This window comes from Budorcas taxicolor, chromosome 8 (assembly GCF_023091745.1).
Source record: "Budorcas taxicolor isolate Tak-1 chromosome 8, Takin1.1, whole genome shotgun sequence".
NCBI lineage: Eukaryota > Metazoa > Chordata > Mammalia > Artiodactyla > Bovidae > Budorcas > Budorcas taxicolor.
In genome coordinates this window covers 32282629-32307579 of record NC_068917.1, presented here as the reverse complement: position 1 = coordinate 32307579, position 24951 = coordinate 32282629, and the positions used below count along the sequence as shown (strand labels likewise).

General features: G+C 38.2%; 1 protein-coding gene across 1 annotated transcript in view; it reads right to left on the bottom strand.

The window, feature by feature from the left end:
* Window positions 1–10307: 10307 nt before the first annotated feature.
* Window positions 10308–24951, bottom strand: part of TTC39B (tetratricopeptide repeat domain 39B) — a 62461-nt gene continuing 47817 nt past the window's right edge. The window contains exons 16-18 of the mRNA XM_052644880.1: window positions 16267–16384; window positions 13541–13657; window positions 10308–10398 (exon numbers count right to left, since the gene is read on the bottom strand). Of these exons, the coding sequence (XP_052500840.1) occupies window positions 10308–10398; window positions 13541–13657; window positions 16267–16384 (326 nt within the window). The remainder of the gene's footprint in view (window positions 10399–13540; window positions 13658–16266; window positions 16385–24951) is intronic.

The window sequence follows — 24951 nt, the reverse complement described above, 5'->3', positions numbered from 1 at the left end:
TTTAGTTCATGGTCTCCAGAGGAGTCAGAGGCGCATCTGGATTTGAAATAAAGAAACCACAGAGCACGTCATGAATATGCCTCAACTGGACTGGCTTATCTCCCTTGGGGCAGAAATGAGTTTGTGTGCAGGAAGGAGAGTGAACCAAGTATCTCAACCACGGTGGTCACTACAACTATTTCTGATATTTCTCCTTCCAAGCACAGTACTGGACTGCACTTTCCCACCTGCTGAAGTTAGGTAAAGCTCTGTGATTTGCTTTGAACGTGAAATATGTTCAAAATTGCAGGTAGAGGCATTATTTTTTATTGAGGTAAAGATAGTACATAATATTATATTAATGTCAAGTGTACAAGATAACAATTCAATCTTCGTATACACTACAAAATGATCTCCACCTTAAGTCTAGATACCATCTGTCACCACACAACTGATGCCCTAGAACCAATTCTTCTTATATACCATGCTCCCTTCCTCTCTTATACCAGAAAGCAAAGATTCCAATAGCTCAGGGCCTTGGATGAGAACAATGTGGGGTGGATCCTTCACTGACCTGGAATAGAGATGGAGCACAAGGGAAAAATAATCCTTTGTTATGGACATCTCCCTCCCATCATGTAGCCTGGGAACCACAGAGGTTCATCTTCTGAAAAGGAAGTGGATGACCAGGAAAGACAGAAAACAAAACGAAACAGACTCTAAAGCTATTCTAATTTGAATTCAAATACTTCCTGAGGATTTTCCATATTCCTTCCCCAGGGTTCCATGGGACCCCCTTTATCTGTCTAAATATATCTGTCTAGATATATTACATCTCAAGTTTTTGTTTTTACCCTAAGTAGCTTAAGCTGATTTCTTTACTTTCAACCCGAAAAGCTGTAACTAACGCATCCTCAAACCCATCAAACTGCTCACACCAAAAACCAAAAGACCGAAATGAAAGCAAGGACACATTGGGAAAACCATGGTGGATAGAGCCTAAACGGGGATGTGGCAGAGACAGGCTAACCGCTGCCCTCACACCACTTCCCCTTCTCTGTGAGCCCACAGCTAGACCACATTTCTCTGCCTCTCTTGTCATGAGGTAAGTCAAGGTGACTGAGCTCTAGCCAGTGGAATAAGAACATGCAGAAGATGATGTACACCAAGCCCTTCATACCACCCTCCATACTTCTTCCCCTTCGGCAGCTTGACACTAAAGAAGAAAGCGACCATGCATAGAAGACGGCAGAGCGACAAGACTGAAAGAACCTGGGTTACTGAATCATGGCAGGAAGAGCCCCCCTCAGGCAGGAACACCTGGTTTGTGACAGAGTTTAGCTTGCTCTAACTCATCCAGGACTTCCCTGGCGGCTCAGACGGTAAAGCGTCTGCCTACAATGCCGGAGACCCATGTTCAATCCCTGGGTCAGGAAGATCTCCTGGAGAAGGAAATGGCAATCCACTCCAGTACTCTTGCCTGGAAAATCCCATGGACGGAGGAGCCTGGTAGGCTACAGTCCATGGGGTCACAAATTCACTCCCTAACTCATCCAGAGAAGGAGCAGAAGCAGCCATTTGATGCTGAATTAGCCCTGGTTCTCATCTACCTCCTCCTCTGATCCTCCCTAGAGCTGAATGAGGCAGTAAAATCAACCCCTTTTTACAGAGGTGTTAGGCAACTTTCAGAGAAGTTCAGTTGTTGGGGAGGAGATCACGTCACTTCCTAGATAAGTTCAGTCTCAAATACAGACCTGATTTCCAGAGACCAATATTTTTCTACTGTGAAACACAAATGCTAAAGATTCCTTAAATTGGACATACTAGCAGCTGATCTAAATCTCTCAACTACAAAACAGATTATAAAAAGATGAACGAGAAGGCAATCCCCCCTTCAAGATAACTGTATCACCCATTTACCACTGCATGCTCAGTGCTCAGCCAAGAACATAGCACAATGAAGGGCTTTACATATGCCTGTAAAGGTTTTTTGAAAAAGTCTTACCAGGATGTTCAACACTGCTAGTCATTAGGGAAATGCAAATCAAAACCACAAAGAGATATCACGTCACACCTGTCTGAATGACTATCATCAAAATGAACACAAATAAATGTTAGCAAGAATGTGGAGAAAAGCAAACCCTCCTACATTGGTGGTGGGAATGTACATTGGTGTAGCCACTGTGGAAAACAGTTTGAAGATTCCTCAAAAAGCTAAAAATAAAACTACCATATGACCCAGCGACTACACTCCTGGGTATATATCCAAAGAAAATTAAAACACTAATTCAACAAGATACATGCACCCAAATGTTCATAGCAGCATTATTTACAACAATCAAGACATGGAAGCAAGTGTCCAAAAACTGATAAACGGATACAGAAGATGTGTACACACACACACACACATACACACACACAAGACGGAATACTACTCATCCATAAGAAATGAAATCTTGCCATTTGCAACAACATGGATTGACTTGGAGAGTATTTTGCTTGATGAAATACGTCAGAAAGAGAAAGACAAATACTATATGATATTACTTATATATGGAATCTAAAGAATACTATAAACTAGTGAATATAATAGTAAAGAAACAGATTCACAAATACAGAGAACAAACTAATAGTTACCAGTGGGGAAGAGGAAGCGGGCAGGGGCAAGATAGAGATAGGAGATTGAAAGATACAAACTACTACATATAAAATAAACTACAAGGATATATTATGCAGCACAAGGAATATAGCCAATATTTTATAATGACTATAAGTGGAGTATAACCTTTAAAATTCTGAATCACCTTGTTGAATACCTGAAACTAATGTAATACTATAAATCAGCTATAAATAAAAACATCTTACCAAGAAACAAACATTCAAGTGTACATCACACTACAATCAAATATCAGCAAAACAGGTGCTGTGTACATCTTTCACATGTAGACCAACCAGAAGACTTTAATTCTATCAAGTGTAATTTATTTAAATAACAATTCAATTGCACATTGTAGGTAATCCAGCAAAGCAATATGAAAATAAAGAATTCCAAGAGTATCCAGCAACTTAAACACACATCTAATAATGCAGAGTATTCTGTAATACTAAGGAATGAAAAATAAAACATGACTTTCAAGATAGGCTGATTTATTTGCACTTAAAAATACAGTTTCTAAGATGATATTTGTTTTCAAAAATGTCTTAATGTTAAAAATAGGCTACAGGAACTAATGTCGTCATGTTGAAAATTTATATCTCATATCAGCATGAGCTTACACATCATAGGTGATAACATTACACAAAATCAGCAAATAAACACCCATTTTGGAACACAGCTTTGATATTAAAAAACATCGGATGTTCACAGTTTTCTTCTTTCTTCTTGACTTATACTGATAAAATGCTTTTATACCTACAAGCCATTTCACTTTCTAGCACCAGATCCAATGCCTATTTGATCAGCAGATGGATGCTACTAAACACATTCCTCTTACTTAGAAGTCACATCTTCCATTTCTAAACATATTTTGCTCTGTAAAACTGTGACCACTGGGAATGGGGAAGACAGGATTTAAATTCAAATGTAATGAGAAGAGAAAAAGTGAGATAAAATGCTGAAAATGTTTACTAATAAAACATTAAATTTTAAAGTACATACAGGTAGGTTTGATGATTCAACAGGAAACCAACATTGATTTGCAAAAATGCTATGGCCTATAATTAAAATTTTCCTACATGTCAAGGTAACATGAAGGTTTTTTAGGTGACCAGATCTCTAGACAGATTTGTTTGTGCATTTTAAGTCAAAGCAAAATTTTCCAAGTGAAGTACCTACAAAATAAATTTGCTTAGGAAATAAGACTCAGTAATAAAATAATACTTCTCACTTATTAAATATATATTTTGCCTTTACATATGATTCAGCAACTTACATCAAAAAATTCAAAAGTTCTATAAACATCTGCAAATAAATATTTTAAAACACTAGTATACAAATGAATCTGCTGGTATTCATTCAGGTGTTCAGATGTTGGCAGTTAGCAAAGGAAGAAAATTTTAAAATAAACTACTTAGTTATAAAATTCTCCCCTAACATAACACAAGAATGCAATACACTGTTGAGAATTAAGTAATTTTTCTGGATAGCACATAACAGTGAAACACATGTGTTCTCCTTCCAAAAAATCTTAGTTACACAGAAACCAATGGTACTGTCTTTGGAAGCCATTAAATTAATAGCCTAAGATTTATAATGCTTACCATAATCTCTCTTTATGTGTAAATTACTTTCTTAAAGCACTATATAAGAAACATTTGTCCACTATGAAGAAAAAAAATCACTTCAAGAAAAAAAGTGAACTAACAAAAACTATTTAAACTTTTTTACTATACCCAAAGTTGCCACCCGGACACTTGGCTCCAATAAAGACAAGAATGAATTAAAATGCACGACTCTAAAGCAGGGAGAGTCTTCCCTTAAAATGAAGAAGACCGTCCAGCACTTCAAAATAATGCAGTTCCTTTAAAACTGAAATAAGCAATATTCTTTAACACACTCATTTTATCCAGTTTCTCTGGTTTTCAGCTGTTACACTGCGACTAACCTTTTTTTCCCCTAAATGATGTATGTAACACAAACTAAAAACTTAAAACTAACTTACTAAAAAAAAAAAATTAAGTAGCAGTAAAACAAAAGCTCCCACTGGGATATACCAGCATCCCTTATATTCATCATTTAAATTATGTGCATCTAAGAACTACTGGATTAACATATCAGGTACATTATATATTAATATGCAACTAGGTTTTACTTAACGAAGGTATTAAAGTACCTTCAGTTTTCCTATGAGATATCTAATCTGTAGGCACTGGTATGCTCTCTTTATTAGCAAAATACAGTGAGGTGGCTGCTTTAATTTCTTCCATGCAGAGTCGTGTTACAGTATTACTACATTGACACATCTGTAAACTGGACAGAATGAAGGTTGGACTTCCTGTGAAGCTAGATCCACATTGTCCTATGGGATAGATCAGGCCAAGAACCTGCTCGGCCTTCTCAATCTACTACATAGCCCCTGTATCATTTCTTTTTGTGGTTATAAAATTATAAACAGACTGGAATGGACTTTAACATCAAGGTCAAACAGCAACCACTCAACACAGAAGTTATTGCTCCTCAAGCTAAATTCTGGTGTGTCCTTTTCATCACACTTCAACATTCTTAAGTAACTAAGTCTAAGGGATTGTTTAAAAGACAAAAGTACCAACAATGAGGGGCAGAAACAGGGTTTTATAACAAGCAATCTAATAATATAAAGAAAAAATATGTAAATAATTGATCTGGGGGAGGGAAAATGGGAGAAAACCCTGGACTCCTTCTGAAAGAACAGTATAAAATGATATTATCTATTTAATATTTGTAAGCTGTTTTCTATCTATTTATGTATCTGACCAATAAATGTTTAGCTGCTAAGTCGTGTCTGACTCTTTGTGACCCCATGGACCGCAGCCTACCAGGCTCCTCTATCCATGGGATTTCCCAGGCAAGAATACTGGAGTGGGCTGCCATTTCCTTCTCCAGGGCACCTTCCCATTGGCAGGTGGATTCTTTGCCACTGAGTCACTAAGGAAGCCCCATAGGAATTGTCTAAAGAGCTTTACAATATGTCAGTTATATGTATGCATATCACTTAGGTGTCATACACACATTAAACATAATAAGCAGCAGAAGACAAACACACAACTTTAAATAAACTATTTGCCAAATTATTCTCTAAATGGGTAACTAGTATCTAAAATTTCTAAAGGAGAATATTGGCCTAGCTGAGTCAATGATGAAACACTAATAATCTAAGGAGATTGAAGTGGTCACCCAAATCTTCAGAATAATGTTAATCCTAGAAAATATTTTAATCATATAATCTAACATCTTAAAAGTGAGAGTCTCTTTGTCTACAAACTAAGAGTTTGTGCTGTTACATCTCAAAAAGTAAGGAATGTCTATAAAGTCAGATGAAGCTAATAATCCTAAAAATAAAATCTCTCAGTCTAGTATATAAGGAACTGAGGAAGGGAGAGAATAATAATGTCAAACAGGCCAATGATTGATGACCATCTGCAGAAGAAATATAATGAAAGAAAAGTTTATGGGAACTTAAATAGAAAAAGCAAACCTCACAGACACATATTTGAACCACAACAGGTGATTTAAGGTGATCACAGTAGGCAGCAGGTACAAGTCAGAACCCCAGGAAGCATGACAGGGGAAGGCATGTATGAATGAATGCTCCTTGACTCTCAGCATCACTCCAACATGTGCCAAGTCCCAAGTGCTCTATGGCGACATGTGGCCAGTGGCTGCCGTAACTGGGCAGAGCAGGACTGAAGGAGAAACAAGAGTGTTGAGAAGCTGGGGTGGATACATTTTCTGAGATCCATTCCATGGCCTATGAATCACAAAATCTTAGGGCATCAGAATAGTCACTGGAGTCTTCATTAGATTATTTTAACTAAATGTATTTGAATTTCTGATTTACAAATATGGATTAAGAAAAAACACAAATACAAAAAATATTAATGAAGAATTAATCAGAATAATGACATAAATTTTTTCAGTTGACTATAAAGATCTTTTTGAAAATATTTTTAAAGTTCAAATGAAGAAAAATCTATTCAGAAACATCTACAGACTCGGTTTAAAGAATGGATGAAACACATGTAAGAATTAAAGATTTTAAAATTAAAAAAAAAAAAGAATGTATGAGAAGTGAAATCATAATGAGAATTAACAGCAGCAATTATTAGTGCCTATCACAATGCCTCTAAAAGTAGCTTCAAAAGAGAAAACACTTTTCTTTGAAAGGCGGTAACTTTCTTCTTTTACACAATCCCACTGATTTGAATCTGAACAAAGACTCACAGTGACCTCAAAGCTCAAACCATAAGCTTCCAGGTCAGGTAGGAATGATCGTCACACAGCTCTGCTAAACTCACTCCTTTGCAAAACAGATGGTTATACTCTTGTATTATTTCAATGATTAATAATCTTCAACACTGATTAATCTGGAATTCACCCACAGCTTCTACTCACTTGTAGTAGAGACAAAGAATCAATGAACTTCCTTTTCCTATATAATTTGAGACCTTATATCCAAAAGAAGCAAAGAAACATTAAAACATATGTTCATATAAGAGCTGATACAGTTGATCTTCCATTGTCAAGCAGAATTGTTATGCTTTGTCATGTCATACCATTGTCATGCTTTCCTTGTCACCAAAATTATAAAGGCTAATCTATTTAAGTCTTAAGTTTGTGTTAGTTGCTGAGTCATGTCTGACTCTTTGCGACCCCATGGACTATAGCCCCCCAAGTTCCTCTGTCCATGGAATTCTCTAGGCAAGGATACTGGAGTGGGTAGCCATTCCCTTCTCCAAGGGATCTTAAGTTTACTTAAAGCCAATCTCTGGCTTTTCATTTAAAAAAACAAAAAAATTTAAGGCAATTATACCAAGAATTACACAAATTGCACCAACTGTCAGACACATTGGCAGCCCAACCTCCTTACAAATGCCCCTTAAAACAGCAGATAAAACATTGTCACTTCAGGACTCATTCTTCATAGAACACCCTGAGTCACAAAATAACTCCATAAATGCAGTATTAGCAGAGGTCACAAGAAACTAGTACTGCCATGGTATCTTGAACATGGCAGGAAACGGATGAATATTTGTAGCATTAATGATACTACAACATTTAAAAATCCATTGGATAGGTTAGCAGACAGGAAATAAAAATACAAATATAATAAGAACAAATAACAAAGGAAAAATCTTAATGGGAGATATGAATTCTTTATATTTGTTCTGATAATGTTGAGTTAAAACAAAAATAACCTCCATTAACTTAAACCATTTCCATTTTACATTAGAAACAGCATTTTTTTTACTTACTTTTGCTCTGACTCACAGCTTCTCACAAAAGCAATGAGCTTTTTTCTTTTTTAATTAAAAAAAAAAATAATGCTACCAAAGCTCTTCTAAGGAATTTGGAAACTTTTTTCCCAAGTAATATTTAAAGAAATTGTTAAACAGATTTTCCACTACTAATTGTAATGGCAGTTAATTTATTTCCTCTTTTGTCTGGTCCTCACATAAAGTTTCATAATTCATATTAATAGCATGTGAGGAAATCTACCACCTATATTATCTGAAAGGGTGGTACTCCAACTAGAGTTGAATTCATCATTTTCCATTGGAAATACATCCTCCGTATTGGCCAAGAATTAGTACAGTGAAGAAAATAAGATCAAATACCTGCTGGATACAGGCTCTTAGGCGTGCGTGCATGTGTGCAAAGACATTTCTGTCATGTCCAATTTTTTGCAACCCTACGGACTGTAGCCCGCCAAGCTCCTCTATCCATGGGATTCTCCGGCCAAGAAATACTGGAGTGGGTTGCCAAGCCCTCCTCCAGGGATCTTCCCAACCCACAGATCGAACCCACGTCTCTTATGTCTCCGGCATTGGCAGGTGGGTTCTTTACCACTAGCGCCACCTGGGAAGCCCACAGGCTCTTACAATAGGAAATAAACATCAAGGCGCAAATTCACAATGTGAGTTCATGTCAGTGCTAAACACTGAATAAATCCAAACTTGTTTGAATCTCCACGCTTCTTTCCTTTTACATCAGAGACCACAGACTCAGCCAATACCTTAGTTTTGATACTGTAATCTGTATATAAAAATCATAACTATTACAACAACTCATATTCACACAGCCTTTCAATTTACCAAAAAAGCTATCACGCACATTATTCCATTGAGCCCTCACAAACACCAGGCTCTGTGTTGCTATCTCCATTGGGGAAACCGAGTCTTAGAAAGGGTTGATGACTTGCTCCATGTTAAGGAACTATTAACTAACAGAGCAGGGCTCCTGACTGCCAGTCAGGCGCTGTTTTTGTTCACCTGCGGAGGCTTCCGGGACCAGGTATTCTTCATAACAAAAATAAGACAATATCCTGATTCATCGATTCATAAATCGTGTTTTGCCGCTCTGTATGCAGTCTTGTCCTGAGCCACTGCATATACATACTGGGGAGCTGGGGTGGGGGCGCCGGGGTGGAGGCAGTGGTGATCGTAAAATAAAACGCACACTAAGTGGGAATGGTTTGGATTAAACATTTTAACATTGGTTGCTGAAAATAAATACCTAAGACACTGACCTACAATTATAAAGCTGAAAGAGACCTTGGAAGTCGTCTGTTCTTTTTCCATTTCACAGATGAGGAAAATACGGTGACGGAGAGAGCCCAAAACTCCCTAAGGGTCACCCTGGTAACTGCTGATAGCAGAGCCAGCACCATACAGAGTCAGGCTCTCTTCCACTCTATGCCCTGATTGTGTCTGCAAATTAAAGGACTAAGCGCAGTCCAGATATTTACAAGGAAACATCACAGTGCTAGAAAGATTAGAAAACTAGACCTTACACACCAACATTATGAGTGTAAAAATTATTGATATCATTTAAAGCAGCAGGAACTTTATAAGAAAAATAATCAATGTATATTTTTTAGCTCTCATGGATAAGGTTGAGAATAATCTAAAATATAAATTTTCCCTTTAGATACATGGAGTTTTTTGAGTTTTGTTATAATAATGATAGACTTAAGTACATTCAAAAACAGGATAGTCTCTCAAAAATGTCACCGCCTTTAACTTATATGAAGAATAAAAAACAATAATAACATCTCATCTTTTCTAGATACAGGTCTTTCAACCAATTACCTACGTTACCTGTCCTGTACACACCCATTACTTGTCTTTTTCAGGAGTTTTCTGAAAATGATTAAGCTATTTTTGAATGTAGGTTTTTCTTATTTTCTTTCTGAAATGTAAATTCTAGGCAACAAACTATCTCTGAAGTTTAACTCTCCAACAAATCTAAATATGGCTCAGGTTATAAGCCATTTACTACTTACATGATATTCATTTCCACATTTAAAAAAATAAATAATCTATTTAGACTTTATTGTACCTGTGAGTCCTTTAAAAGACTTCTTCACTCTCCAATTAAATTAATTTGAAATTCCTTTTGAAGATGCAAAATATAAGAGTTTTCAAGATATTACTGACCATCATTCCATAGAGAAAAAAAAAACACTTAAGTAGACCAAGAATAAACCACACAAATTATAGAAAATATTGACAGTAAAATTAGTTTTCTGTCTCTCATTCACAAGGTCATTTTTCCATTTTAATATGAGGCCTAATCTATATCTATAGACGCCGGTACAAATTGAGAGAAAATTCCATCCTTCATGTTCTGATCAATCTGAAGATGATTTTTTCCAGAGGTGAAGAGCTGCCTGAATTCTGAAGTGTAGTCTGGACTCCAGCGAGTAATCTTTGTAGTTATTTCTAAAGACAGATAACAATAAAATTTCAATGTCAAAATTCCTTTATAAACCAGGGCACCACCACCCTCCTCCCCTTCCTCTCACCTTCATTCTTTATTTACTCTCAAACATCACTAAGCATAACAGTGGATTTTGTTAAAATGCAGATTCTGTTCCTGGGAGGAGAAGGGGATGACAATATACTGTATTTCTAGAAGTTTCCAGGTGGTAGTCTAAAAATCCTACTTTGAATAGCAAGGTTTGTACTTCTCCCAAACAGCAAGAAGGTTATGCTGAGGGCTTAAAAAATTTTGTGAACTATTTTTAAATAGCTGACCTCCTTTTCTAAACTGGAAATTTTAGGCAACCTCGTATAAACAAGGTAAATAGGGTCATTCACCCCCTCAAAAAAAAAATTTAAGTTAAACATACACACACACTCATGAAACAACAGTGACAACAAAGATAGTAGGATTATTTGGTAACAACAAAATTATTTACTCCAATTCTCACAGGCAAATATCAATGGTTTGGCCAATAATTATTACGTGACAATGTCAGGAGGGGAATTAGAAATCCACAGATTACTTTAAAACTTCACTTATATCATCCGTGTTGACTTCTCTTTGCTAGAACTGTTCAGACTCAGAAAAATGGAGTGGCTTGGATCTTGGGCTCTACTTTCACACACACCACCTTGGCCCATGGGAGAGCTATAACTTTCTCTGTAGTGGCATTCACTTCTTTCTACAGCCCTTTATGTTATACAGGTCTAAGAGTTACTTACTGGTAACCTTGCTAAGGGTTATTACTAATGAGCTAAGCCAACATCTTACTAGAATTTACTGAACGATGTAATTGAGTATTTCCCTAATTAACCTCAGCAGCTTTGCAAAGCTCCTACTGTACAAGGAGAACCACAGATAATCAACAGTCTTGAAATTATTGGGAAGTTTGTCTATGTTGGCATCACTAGCACTGTCTTGAGTTAGTGTTGACTTTTTGATCACTGCTGGTCTTGCTTTTTCTCAGTGAATTACTAGTCTTTTATTTTCATTGCTATATATTTGCCTTATATATTACTTGAAAGTGAAAGTTGCTCAGTCTTGTCCAACTCTTTGCAACCCCATGGACTGTAGCCTGCCAGGCTCCTCTGTCCATGGAATTTGCCAGAATCCTGGAGTGGGTGGCCATTTCCTTTTCCAGGAGATCTTCTGAACCCAGGTATCAAACCCCAGACTCCTGCATTGCATGTGGATTCTTTACCATTTGATAACACTAAATATGTCCACATGATAAATACTTGGAAACAGTACTTTTAGTCCCAAATTTTCCAATGGCTATATTTGAAGATACATGAACGTTAGCTGAAATGGCAGTCATACTCACTCTCAAGAAACTAACTTTAAAGGTGACTTTCTCATATCTCTAGCTTAATAAAATAAAAAAGTGGAATGGCTGACTCCCCTTTCTCACTTCACTTGTCCAAGTTGCTGATGATCTTCATGCTGCCAAATTCAGCAGCCACTTCTCTGGTCTCACCTTGCTTGACCTCTTGGCAACCATCTTCATAACTTCCCATCTTTCATAAAATGTTTCTTCTTTTGAATCATTTTGTTCACTTGGCTCTCGAGGATGTCATCCTAACTCATGGCCACTTCTTAATCTTACTATTTAATCTCTAAAATAACTGCATAGCTCAAGGCTCTGTGCCGGATCTCCTTCTCTAGCTATACAGCTTTCCCCAAATGACCCCACTACAGCTTTAAATATCACTGTCTCTGTCCTGCTGCTAAGTCACTTCAGTCGTGTCTGACTCTGTGCGACCCCATAGACAGCAGCCCACCATGCTCTCCCGTCCCTGGGATTCTCCAGGCAAGAACACTGGAGTGTCCTGGTGACATTCAAATATCTACAACTGGCCTTGACCTTTACACTGAACTACATGCTCATATAAATGACTGTCAACTCACCATCTCCACATGAATACCTATAGGCACCTCAAAATAACACAGTCCAAACAGAAATATGTTTTTTTTCCTCTCTTCAACCATGCTCCTCTAAGTAGTCCCCATTTCAGTAAAGCATCATTATCAACCTAGTATCTTGACACCCTCCCCCTCCTATCCCCAGCCAGGAATGCTCCTCATCCAGTCTTCTGGTGACAGATCTTCTCAGGACTGGCTTTAATTATGCTAATCTCAACTACATAGCACCTCCTCAAGGAAACCTTTCAGAATCAACTCAATCTAAAGTAACACCCAGGTACCTAGTATCATATCATAAATCTCAACGAAGCAAAAATCATTGCTATTTTTCTTATCTGTGTATTTACCAATACCCCACAATTTAGAAAGCAGAAACATTGCCTGTTGATGCACAGTTGTTTGTCTAGAACCTTCTCTAGTGTCTGGCACATAATAGGTGTTCAGTGAATACTTGCTAAATTTAAGGAAATGAACAAACCAATGAGTTATTAAACTAGTTATGGCCTAGAGGTATCATGGCATTCTTTCTCCACTGCAAGTAGTGTTCAAAGCAAGCAGACCACAGGGTTTGTGTCCCCAATAAATGAACCATGATCACAGGAAATCTGAGCGCCATTGTCCACCAGGATTGATAAAGTGCTATGAAATTGCCACAATAGCCAGAAAGAAGAAAGAGTCAGGAAGATTCAAAGGGCTTCTTCAAATCAGAGGCTTTTTAATGAAATGAGAGAGATGGTGGAATATACCAAAAGTCAGCAAACTATAACCAAAATTATGGCCAACTCTGGGCACACCCGTTTATTTACATATTGTTGTCTATGGCCACTTTCAATACAATGGAGACCCTCTACTGAAAAGCCAAAAGTGTTAACTGCCCCTTTACAGAAAAAGCTTTCTCACCCCTGATACAGAAGAGAATAGGTTAGAAATCTGTCCTGTAGGTTCCCCCAAATCACAACATTTGTAAACAATCATAGGGTCAGGCATTTAGAAGCTTGAAAATTGCACAATTCCAACAAAAGCCACAAGTAGAAATTAAGCATAAATTAGCAAAGGTAATAGAATGAATAATTTTTTACTAATATGTTCATTTTTAAGTATATCAAGTTATTGCTGTTGTAAAAATAGTATTGATATTCCTGACTCCATAGCAATCAAGCTGCCATTATCACTTACCTTGCAGTTTCTAGGACCTTGATGGCCTTGTCAATTTCTCCTTGGTTTTTATACAAAAATGCCAATTCAAACAGAGTAAATGGCACTAGGTAGTGGTCATACTTCAGTAGCTTTTCACTAAAAGAGTGAATGAAAAGTAATTAAATCTAAACAGAAGGAGGAACATGTCATTCTTTTTCAACATATATATTTTTCCCATTCTTATCAAAATAGGGACAGCACTAAGTCTATTACTAGAGGAAAGCTGTCATTATATAGTTAAAGAATATAATAAACCATGGCAATAAACAGTATGCTTTTAATGTATTACTTTTTGGGGGGGGGGGGGTGCTCACTGTATGGCATACAGGATCTTAGTTCCCCAATCAGGGATTGAACTCATGCCCTCTGCAGTGGAAGCACAAAGTCCAAACCACTGGAACACCAGGGATTTCCTCTATTACATTTTTATTTTATTCCTTAGTCTAAATCCAGCACTGAACATTGTTTCCTGCCTTTCACATAGACAAAAACACACAGATTTTTGAAGATTATCCTAGAAAGGACAAGACCATGAACATGCTCAGAAATGACTCCATTTAGAAAACGACTCCACTTATTTTTCACTAAGGTTTAACTCTCTTTATACTGTTTGTCTTATAATGCTTCAAAATGTCAAGAAAGAAGGGGCCAACACTTCTGTTTACAGCAGTATTATGAAAATTATCTGACTTCCCAACAACTAGAAGCGCTGAAACAAATAAGAGCAACACCCTTTTAAAAGGAGAGCTCAGCTCACAAGAACATAAGGAAGACTCTGAAACTGAAAACAAAACCAGAACTCTAATTGTGTCGATGATGCCAAAGCACTCCTGGGTCTGTTTCAGCCAAGGCTTCGTGTCTCTCTGTCCACACAGGAGGTGAGACCTTGGGCCCACATAATACGTACAGCAGGGGCTGAGACCACTACAGAAAGCTGGGGCCCAGCTCCATCAGAGGAAGGGTAGAAGACGAGAACCCACTCATGCACAGGAGGAAGCCAAGGGCAGTTGGCTCTGTGGCCTATACTCTGTGTGCTCAATTGCTTCAGTCGTGTCTGACTCTCTGCGACCCTATGGACTATAGCCCATCAGGCTCCTCCACTCATGGGATTCTCCAGGCAAAAACACTGGAGTGGGTTGCCCTCCCCCAGGGGATCTTTCCGACCCAGGGATCAAACCCACGTCTCTTATGTCTTCTGCCCTGGCAGGTGGGTTCTTAACCACTAGCGCCATCTGGGAAGACTGGCCTATTCTCTAGCTAGGAAGAAAAAGCAAATCCCTTAAGAAATTAACAATCAATGGGCCTGTCCTCATCCGGGATTTGCATTTCAAATTTATGTGGCCTAAATGATCCAAGAAGCTCTAAGCAACAAAATTAACATGAACATGGCCCAGGGTAAGAAAAGCCTCTGGGGCATCTGGCAGAAATAAAAGCACAGTGCTTAGAAAGAGACTCTTCCTCAGTCCTAGCCTCACTGGAGTCTCAAGATAAAACTCATTGAAGTTGAGTTCACAATCCAAAACTATAAGACACACCAGCAAACTATCCACTATGAGATTCAAAAGACACAACAAATAGCCCAAATAAGTCATCCTTTTGATCCTAATAAAAGTGTCAATAAAAGGGAGCTCAATGGGTACTTCTTTAATATATTTACTAAAGACAGCATATTATTAATTTGAGAAATAGACATTGAGTCTTTCCTCTTCTTATAAGGACAGCAGTCCTCCTACATTCTCAGAAAATATGGTCAGAAGAAGAGGATCAGTAGTTATAGATGGGAAAGCACATGATATCGAACAGAAGACGTGGCTGTGACTTATTTGGTATACAGAATGGTTTCCAAAAAATTGAGCCAAGGTTTAAAAATCAGAAGATGTTACATAAAACTCAGATTCCAGGCTTTCAATGATAAATTGTAGGGATTATTACTAGTGGGCCCACACTGTCAAGAATAATAATCAATTTGAGTTCAGGAATGGCGGTACTCTTTAGAGAGACCACACAATCGCCCTGATCTGCAGTGCCTACTAATCCACATTCCCGCCAGCACTCAGAAAGGTTACTTGTCTGGCCCCTGTAGATAACTGCATCTGTGACTCCAGATGCAGAGAAGAGGGCCAGGCAACAGAACCTTGACTCAACTCTCTAATTAGCAAAGGGGCAGGACCTCATCATCAGTGCTACTGAGGGGATAATACTCATTCATCCTAGAAAAATGCTCCTTGCCAAAAGAGACGCTGTTATAGCATTTATCACAGTTGTTCTTTTCTGCCAAATTATCATTACAATGATGGTTAGTCTGTTTATATAACTCTGAAACCCTAGGATTCAGGATCACAGTTTCTGGCACATAGTGGGTACTCAAATATTGGTAGAATAAATGAATGACAGACAAATGCACAAATCAAAAAAAGTATCAGATGTTCAGTACGTTACTGCCAGAATTTAGACAGACACCTGTCAGCTTGGCTGTAAATATAGCTTTCATGAGTCACCTCTAAACACCACATGGAAAAGCATAAAGCCATGTTCACTTAGGTTATCATTTCTTTCTCAAAGAATAAAGAAAACATCACTGGATTCTCTTTCTGACAACACCAAGTGAAAAAAGGTTAGCAACAGAGATAAAAGCATCACTTTCTCACGGCGATTCCCCAGAAACTGCAATTTGCACTCAGGCTGGTTTCATTGTCTGCTTTTACCTTTGGACAATATGATTGAAGCACAATTCTGCTTGCAAGGGCCGCTGTAAGTTCTTCAGGCAGCATCCTTTTAGCAGTTTCACTAGGCAGTCGTCATCTACAGAGTAGTCGCTGGAGTCTTAAAGCAAAACACATACAGTTTACTCACAAAAACAAAAAATATCCTACTTAAGAGGCAGCACTAACAGCTGTTAGGTTTCAGAGGGATCATTTAAAAATTTAAAAATATGTATGTTTAGCATTTTTATGCCTCACTAAATTCAATGAAAATACTTCAAATGAAAAGAATATCAAGTTTAATACTTCAACACACCATTTGATTAAGGGGTTCACTCTTGCCTTTTTTCACTTTATCACTCTCGTCACTCAAAAAAATTTTTTTAGGTGCTCGCCTCTGAGTTAAGTGACCTTAGGTAAAATAATAGTAAGTTTGAACTGTAAATAAAGTAAGAGCTTTATTAATTTAATGAAAGGTAAAGCAGTGAGGAGCAAGCAGGAGGCCTCTTCCTGTGGCTCCGGCCCCTAACTGGGCTGGCTTCATGTGGAAAAGGGTAATGCTTCCATGTGGAGAAGCAGATGGCCTTCTCCCCATTAAAAATTCAGGAAGGAGAACACTCTCCCCAGATCATTATGTTTACAGCTTACTAGTTCTCCCAGTTAGGTGCTTTGGGGGATGAAATTATGTCATAAAATTAGACAAAATGATCCTGAAATACATGTAAAGCACCTAGAATCCCCACAAACTTCTAACTGCATGAGGCTAATATAGAGGATCTTCTTTCAAGACATTTTTCCTTTTGAAAATGACTCTACCTTCTATAGCCCAAGGCTAATACATATTAACAGAAGGAACCATATCGTATATGACATCTATCTGACAAAGGTGGCTATTTCACACCTATACCGCTTTTGAATTTGGGTTTTTCTTTTCTGCAAGTAGAAATAAGTCATTCCAAGACAGACTGATAATTTATACATTTCAGGCTGTGAGAACACAGGTGGGAAGGGACAAAAAAACAAAATGATACGGCTTTGAGAGTCCTTCATACTGAAATACTCTTGCTTTCAGTACAAATATCAGAAATCACCATTAACACATGCTGGTGTTTTAATCAGTAAACAGCTTGTCTATAGGAGGTTAAGGATGCTACTTAACCAAGTCAAAGAAGGTTGCTTTATTTCTAGGTGCTGAAGATAGCTGATAATCACCTCTCACTTCAAAGATCTGACAAGTTATTCACTATGAAAATCACAAATATCAATACCACATTACCTTCCCTATTAAAGACCATCCCCCCTCCCCAAAAAAAACAATCTATGTATGCTTCTAATCAACAAACCAGATTGGGGCTACATTTAGGATCTGCGGCTGATTGAATCAGCGAATGAGCAATCTGTGGATACAGAGGGCAGAGTATGGAACTTGAGCATCCAAAGACTGTGGTATCCACAGTGAGTCTTGGAATCAATTCCACGTGGAAAATAAGGGGTAACCGTATACAAAGGTGTTACTCCGTGGTGGTATGTATTAGTCTATACTACAAAGGATGGACATTCAAACATTAGAATTTATTCTATTGAACTAAAACCCTCATCTTTGTAGGAAAACAGATGCAAGCTAGCCTACTCCTTTGGAGGAAAAAATAGCCTACAAATGTTTTCACTTAAAAAAAAAAAGGTTTTTCTTTATCTCCCATTTATCACATATACACTTACTTTAAAACCTATTCATTTTTTCATCTAATTTGCAAATATGTGGCATTTAATCACAAATAATCCCCTTAATGACAGGGACAATGTTTCTTCTACTATCACAATGCTATACCTGGTATGAAAAATGAGTGTTCAAAGGAACAAATTAATGAAAAGTGGCCAAATTAGTTCCACAAAAATAAATACCAGTAAATCTGTTCAAAAGCCTTAATAGATTTTACTGAATTGCAATTTTCTGAAACCGATTTTTTGAAGTAAATTTTTATGGAGTTTTACCTCAGTTAAATTTTAAAATGATGTGGCTTTACATTGAGTTTCCACTCAAATCAAAGTAAATATTTTTCCTGTTGAAATTATTCTATATAAAAAATTGTTTAAAAAAAATCTTACACCCATTAGCATGCCTACTACCAAAAAACAAACAAAACAGATTTAAAAAAAAGGAAAGAAAATTACTAGCATTGTCAAGGATGTAGAGAAATTGAAACCTGTGTGTATTGTTGGTGGGAATACACAAAGGTGCAGCCACTAGAGAAAACAGTATGTCAGTTCCTAAAAAAATTAAAACTAGAAATGTTACATGATCCAGCAAATCCACCTTGAGGCATATATCTAAAAGAACTGAAAGCAGCATCTGAATGAAATATTTGCATATGCATGTTCATAGAAGTATTGTTCACAGTCAAAAGTGGAAGCAACCCAAATATACATTGATGGATGAACAGATAAACACAATTTGGTATAAACACGGAACAGAGTATTATGCAGCCTTAAACATGAAGGAAATTCTGACACATGCTGCAACATGGACATACCTGGAAGATATTAGGATAAGGGAAATAAGGCATCACAAGAAGAAAAAGACTGTACGATTCCACCTATATAGAGTCTCTAGAGTGTCAAATTCACAGTAATAAAGAGTAAAATGGTGATTGCCAGCCACTGTGAAGATCAGGAAATGGGGAGCTACTGTTTAAGGGGTATGAAAAAGTTCTCAAAACTGGCTGCAAAACTGGACCATACAGTTTAAAAATGGTTAATATGGCAAATTTTATAGTATGTGCATTTTCCTACAATTAAAAATGTAGAATATAAAACTGTAAAGAGGTTCATTTATCTATAATAGATAAAAACTTTATATAAAATTTTTATATCTAAATAAAATTATAAAATCTATAATAATATAATAGATCTAAAATTTTTAAATCTATAATATAATAACTATATATTAATAGTTAATTAATAGATGCTTAATTAACTAATTGGGTTAATTAATAGGCACTTACTCCTTGGAAGAAAAGTTATGACCAACCTAGACAGCATGTTTAAAAGCAGAGACATTACGTTGCCAACAAAGGTCCGCCTAGTCAAGCCTATGGTTTTTCCAGTAGTCATGTATGGATGTGAGAGTCGGACTATAAAGAAAGCTGAGCACCGAAGAATTGATGCTTTTGAACTGTGGTGTTGGAGAAGACTCTTGAGAGTCCCTTGGACTGCAAGGAGATCCCGCCAGTCTATCCTAAGGGAGATCAGTCCTGTGTGTTCATTGGAAGGACTGCTATTGAAGCCAAAACGCCAATATTTTGGCCACCTGATACGAAGAAGTCACTCATTTGAAAAGACCCTGATGCTGGGAAAGATTGAGGGGAAGAGGAGAAGGGGATGACAGAGGATGAGATGGCTGGATGGCATCACTGACTCAATGGACATGAGTTTGGGTAAACTTCGGAAGTCGGTGATGGAGAGGAAGGCCTGGCATGCTGCAGTCCATGGGGTTGCAAAGAGTTGGACATGACTGAGTGACTGCACTATTGATGGGAATCTAAAATTAGAATCATTTCAAATATGGAAAGCAGCCAAAATGCCCAATACTGAAAGAGTTGGTTAAATAATGATATATTATCTCCCTGGAATGCCAGGAAGCTCTTGAAATTACAAGGGTTACCTAGAAAGAATTAAAACATTTATGATAAACTACCATATGATCCAAATTTGCTGGCATATTGAGTGCAGCACTTTGACAGCATCATCTTTCAGGATTTGAAACAGCTCAACTGGAATTCCATCACCTCCACTAGCTTTGTTCGTAGTGATGCTTTCTAAGGCCCACTTGACTTCACATTCCAAGATGTCTGGCTCTAGATTAGTGATCACATCATCATGATTATCTGGGTCGTGAAGATCTTTTCTGTACAGTTTTTCCATGTATTCTTGTCACCTCTTCTTAATATCTTCTGCTTCTGTTAGGACCATACCACTTCTGTCCCATTTCTGTCCCATTTACTGAGCCCATCTTCACATGAAATGTTCCTTTGGTATCCCTAATTTTCTTAAACAGATCTCTAGTCTTTCCCATTCTGCCACAGGACTGGAAAAGGTCAGTTTTCATTCCAATTCCAAAAAAAGGCAATGCAAAAGAATGCTCAAACTACCGCACAATTGCACTCATCTCACATGCTAGTAAAGTAATGCTCAAAATTCTCCAAGCCAGGCTTCAGCAATACGTGAACCATGAACTTCCAGATGTTCAAGCTGGTTTTAGAAGAGGCAGAAGAACCAGAGATCAAATTGTCAACATCCGCTGGATCATGGAAAAAGCAAAAGAGTTCCAGAAAAACATCTATTTCTGCTTTATTGATTATGCCAAAGCCTTTGACTGTGTGCATCACAATAAACTGTGGAAAATTCTGAAAAGAGATGGGAATACCAGACCACCTGACCTGCCTCTTGAGAAATCTGTATGCATGTCAGGAAGCAACAGTTAGAACTGGACATGGAACAACAGACTGGTTCCAAATAGGAAAAGAAGTACGTCAAGGCTGTATATTGTCACCCTGCTTATTTAACTTCTATGCAGAGTACATCAAGAGAAACGCTGGACTGGAAGAAACACAAGCTGGAATCAAGATTGCTGGGAGAAATATCAATAACCTCAGATATGCAGATGACACCACCCTCATGGCAGAAAGTGAAGAGGAGCTAAAAATCCTCTTAATGAAAGTGAAAGAGGAGAGTAAAAAAGTTGGCTTAAAGCTCAACATTCAGAAAACGAAGATCATGGCATCCAGTCCCATCACTTCAAGGGAAATAGATGGGGAAACAGTGGAAACAGTGTCAGACTTTATTTTTCTGGGCTCCAAAATCACTGCAGATGGTGATTGTAGCCATTAAATTAAAAGACACTTGCTCCTTGGAAGAAAAGTTATGACCAACCTAGACAGTATATTCAAAAGCAGAGACATTACTTTGCCGACTAAGGTTCGTCTAGTCAAGGCTATGGTTTTCCCTGTGGTCATGTATGGATGTGAGAGTTGGACTGTGAAGAAGGCTGAGCACCAAAGAATTGATGCTTTTGAACTGTGGTGTTGGAGAAGACTCTTGAGAGTCCCTTGGATTGCAAGGAGATCCAACCAGTCCATTCTGAAGGAGATCAACCCTGGGATTTCTTCGGAAGGAATGATGCTAAAGCTGAAACTCCAGTACTTTGGCCACCTCATGCGAAGAGTTGACTTATTGGAAAAGACTCTGATGCTGGGAGGGATTGGGGGCAGGAGGAGAAGGGGAAGACCGAGGATGAGATGGCTGGATGGCATCACGGACTCGATGGATGTGAGTCTGAGTGAACTCCGGGAGATGGTGATGGACAGGGAGGCTTGGCGTGCTGCGATTCATGGGGTCGCCAAGAGTCGGACACGACTGAGCGACTGAACTGAACTGAACCATATGATCCAGTAACCCCACCTCTGCATCTTTATCTGAAAAAAAATACTATCTCGAAAAGATATATGCATGCTCATGTTCACTGCATTATTTACAACAGACAAGCATGGAAAAGATCTAAGTATCCATCAATGGATGAATGGATAAAGGAAATGTGAAATACATGTCTCTGTGTGTGTAAAATGGAACATTCAGCCATGAAAAAGAATCAAATTGTTCCATCTGCAACAACATGAAGGACCTTGAAGGTACTAATGCTAAGTGAACCAAAGTCAGACGAACATCCTATGTTCTCACTTCTACGTGAAACCTAAATAAATAAAAGCACATAGATATAGGGAATAGACAGGTTGTCAGGGGCAAGAGCTTCGGAGTAGGAGGAATATGTGAAGAGGTCAGAATGTACAAACTCCCAGGTATAAGGCAAAGGAGAAAAGGAAAGATATACACATCTGGAGGCAGCATTCCAAAGAATAACAAGGAGAGCTAAGAAAGTCTTCTTCAGTGATCAATGTAACAATAGAATGGGAAAGGCTAAAGATCTCTTCAAGAAAATTAGAGATACCAAGGGAACATTTCATGCAAAGATGGGCATAATAAAGGACAGAATGGTATGGACCTGACAGAAGAAGATATTAAGAAGAGCTGGCAAGAATACATAGAAGAACTGTACAAAAAAATCTTCATGACCTAGATAACCATGATGGTGTGATCACTCAGCTAGAGCCAGACATCCTGAAATGCGAAGTGGCCTTAGGAAGCATCACTACAAACAAAGCTAGTGGAGGTGATGGAATCCCAGTTGAGCTATTTCAAATCCTAAAAGATGAGGCTGTGAAAGTGCTGCACTCAATATGCCAGCAAATTTGGAAGACTCAGCAGTGGCCACAGGACTGGGAAAGGTCAGTTTTCATACCAATCCCAAAGAAAGGCAATGCCAAAGAGTGTTCAAATTACTGACAGCTGCACTCATCTCACACACTAGCAAAGTAATGCTTAAAATCTTCCAAGCCAGGCTTCAATCGTACACGAACCATTAATTTCCAGATGTTAAAGCTGGATTTAGATAAGGCAAAGGAACCAGAGATCAAATGCCAACATCCATTGGATCATCGAAAAAGCAAGAGTTCCAGAAAAACATCTACTTCTGCTTTATTGACTATGCCAAAGCCTTTGACTGTGTGGATCACAACAAATTACCTGCCTCTTGAGAAATCTGTATGGAGGTCAAGAAGCAACGGAAAAGGCAATGGGAACCCCCTCCAGGGCTCTTGCCTGGAAAATCCCATGGACAGAGGAGTCTGGTAGGCTGCAGTCCATGGAGTTGCGAAGAGTCAGACACGACTGAGCAACTTCACTTTCACTTTTCACTTTCATGCTTTGGAGAAGGAAATGGCAACCCACTCCAGTGTTCTTGCCTGAAGAATCCCAAGGATGGCAGAGCCTGGTGGGCTGCCATCTATGGGTTCGCACAGAGTCAGACACGACTGAAGCGACTTAGCAGCAGCAGCAGCAGCAAGAAGCAACAGAAAGAACTGGACATGGGACAACAGACTGGTTCCAAATCAGGAAAGGAGTACGTCAAGGCTGTATATCGTCACCCTGCTTATATAACTTATATGCAGAGTATATGATGCAAAATGCTGGGTGGGATGAAGCACAAGCTGGAATCAAGATTGCCAGGAGAAATATCAATAACCTGATCTGCAGATGACAGATGATATCGCAGAAAGTGAAGAAGAACTAAAGACCCTCTTGATGAAAGTGAAAGAGGAGAGTGAAAAAATTGGCTTAAAACTCAACATTCAAAAAACTATGATAATAGCATCCAGTCCCATCACTTCATGGCAAATAGATGGGGAAACAATGGAAACAGTGAAAGACTTTATTTTCTTGGGCTCCAAAATCACTGCAGATGGTGACTGCAGCCATGAAATTAAAAGACGCTTGCTCCTTGGAAGAAGAGCTATGACCAACCTAGACAGCGTATTTAAAAGGAGAGACATTACTCTGCCAATAAAGGTCCATCTAGTTAATGCTATGGTTTTTCCAGTAGTCACGTATGGATGTGAGAGCTGGACTGTAAACAAACCCAAGCATCGAAGAATTGATGCTTTTGAACTGTGGTGTTGGAGAAGACTCTTGAGAGTCCCTTGGACTGCAAGGAGATCCAACCAGTCAATCCTAAAAGAAATTAGTCCTGTATATTCATTGGAAGGACTGTTGCCGAAGCTGAAACTCCAGTACTTTGGCCACCTGATGTGAAGAACTGACTCATTGGAAAAAACCCTGATGCTGGGAAAGATTGAAGGCAGGAGGGGAAGGGGATGACAGAGGATGAGATGGCTGGATGGCATCACCAACTCGATGGACATGAGTTTGAGCAAACTCTGGGAGTTGGTGATGGACAGGGAAGCCTGGCATGCTGCAGTCCATGGAATCGCAGAGTTGGACACTGAACTGGACTGAGAGACTGAACTGGACTGAAGCCAGGTATAAAACAATTAAGTCATGGAGATGTCAAGTACAGATGGTGACTACAGCTAATACTATATTGCATATTTGAAAGTTGCTAAGAGAGTAGATTTTAAAAGTTCTCAGCAAAAGAAAAAAATTTCTGTAATGATGTATGGTGACAGACATTTACTAGACTTACTATAGTGATTTTGCAATGCGTACAAATATCAAATCATTACATGGTACATCCAAAACTAATATAGTGTTATATCTCAGTTTTATCTCAATGAGAGAAAAGGTTATGATATAATAAATAAAAAAATATAGGCTAGAGTATGTCCAGATACACTATGATCATAACTATAAAAATAAATCTAAGTGGGCATAAACAGAAACTCTAAATTAATTGTGCATAGTAGGAAAAACAATGGTGACTTTTTTCACCTACATTTTTCAAATGTAATGTTTAACTTTTTAAAGGTATTCGTAAAGAGAAATCTCATTAAACATTTCAGCCCCATGCTGTGCCCAAAGTAAAAAATGTTCTAAATGAGGAGCTCATCCCTGTAGTCACAGACAATGATTTAATCCTCCGTTATCACACACCCCCAGTTCTCCACCCTTTGGCAGCCACTAATCTGCTTTCCGTCTTTATGGACTGATTTATCCTCGATATTTTATATAAACGGAATCACACACACTGTTGTCTTTTGCCTCTGGCTTCTTTCATGGAGCCTAACGTCCTCAAGGCTCATCCGTGCCCAGGCTCGTCCGTGCCCAAGGCTCATCCGTGTT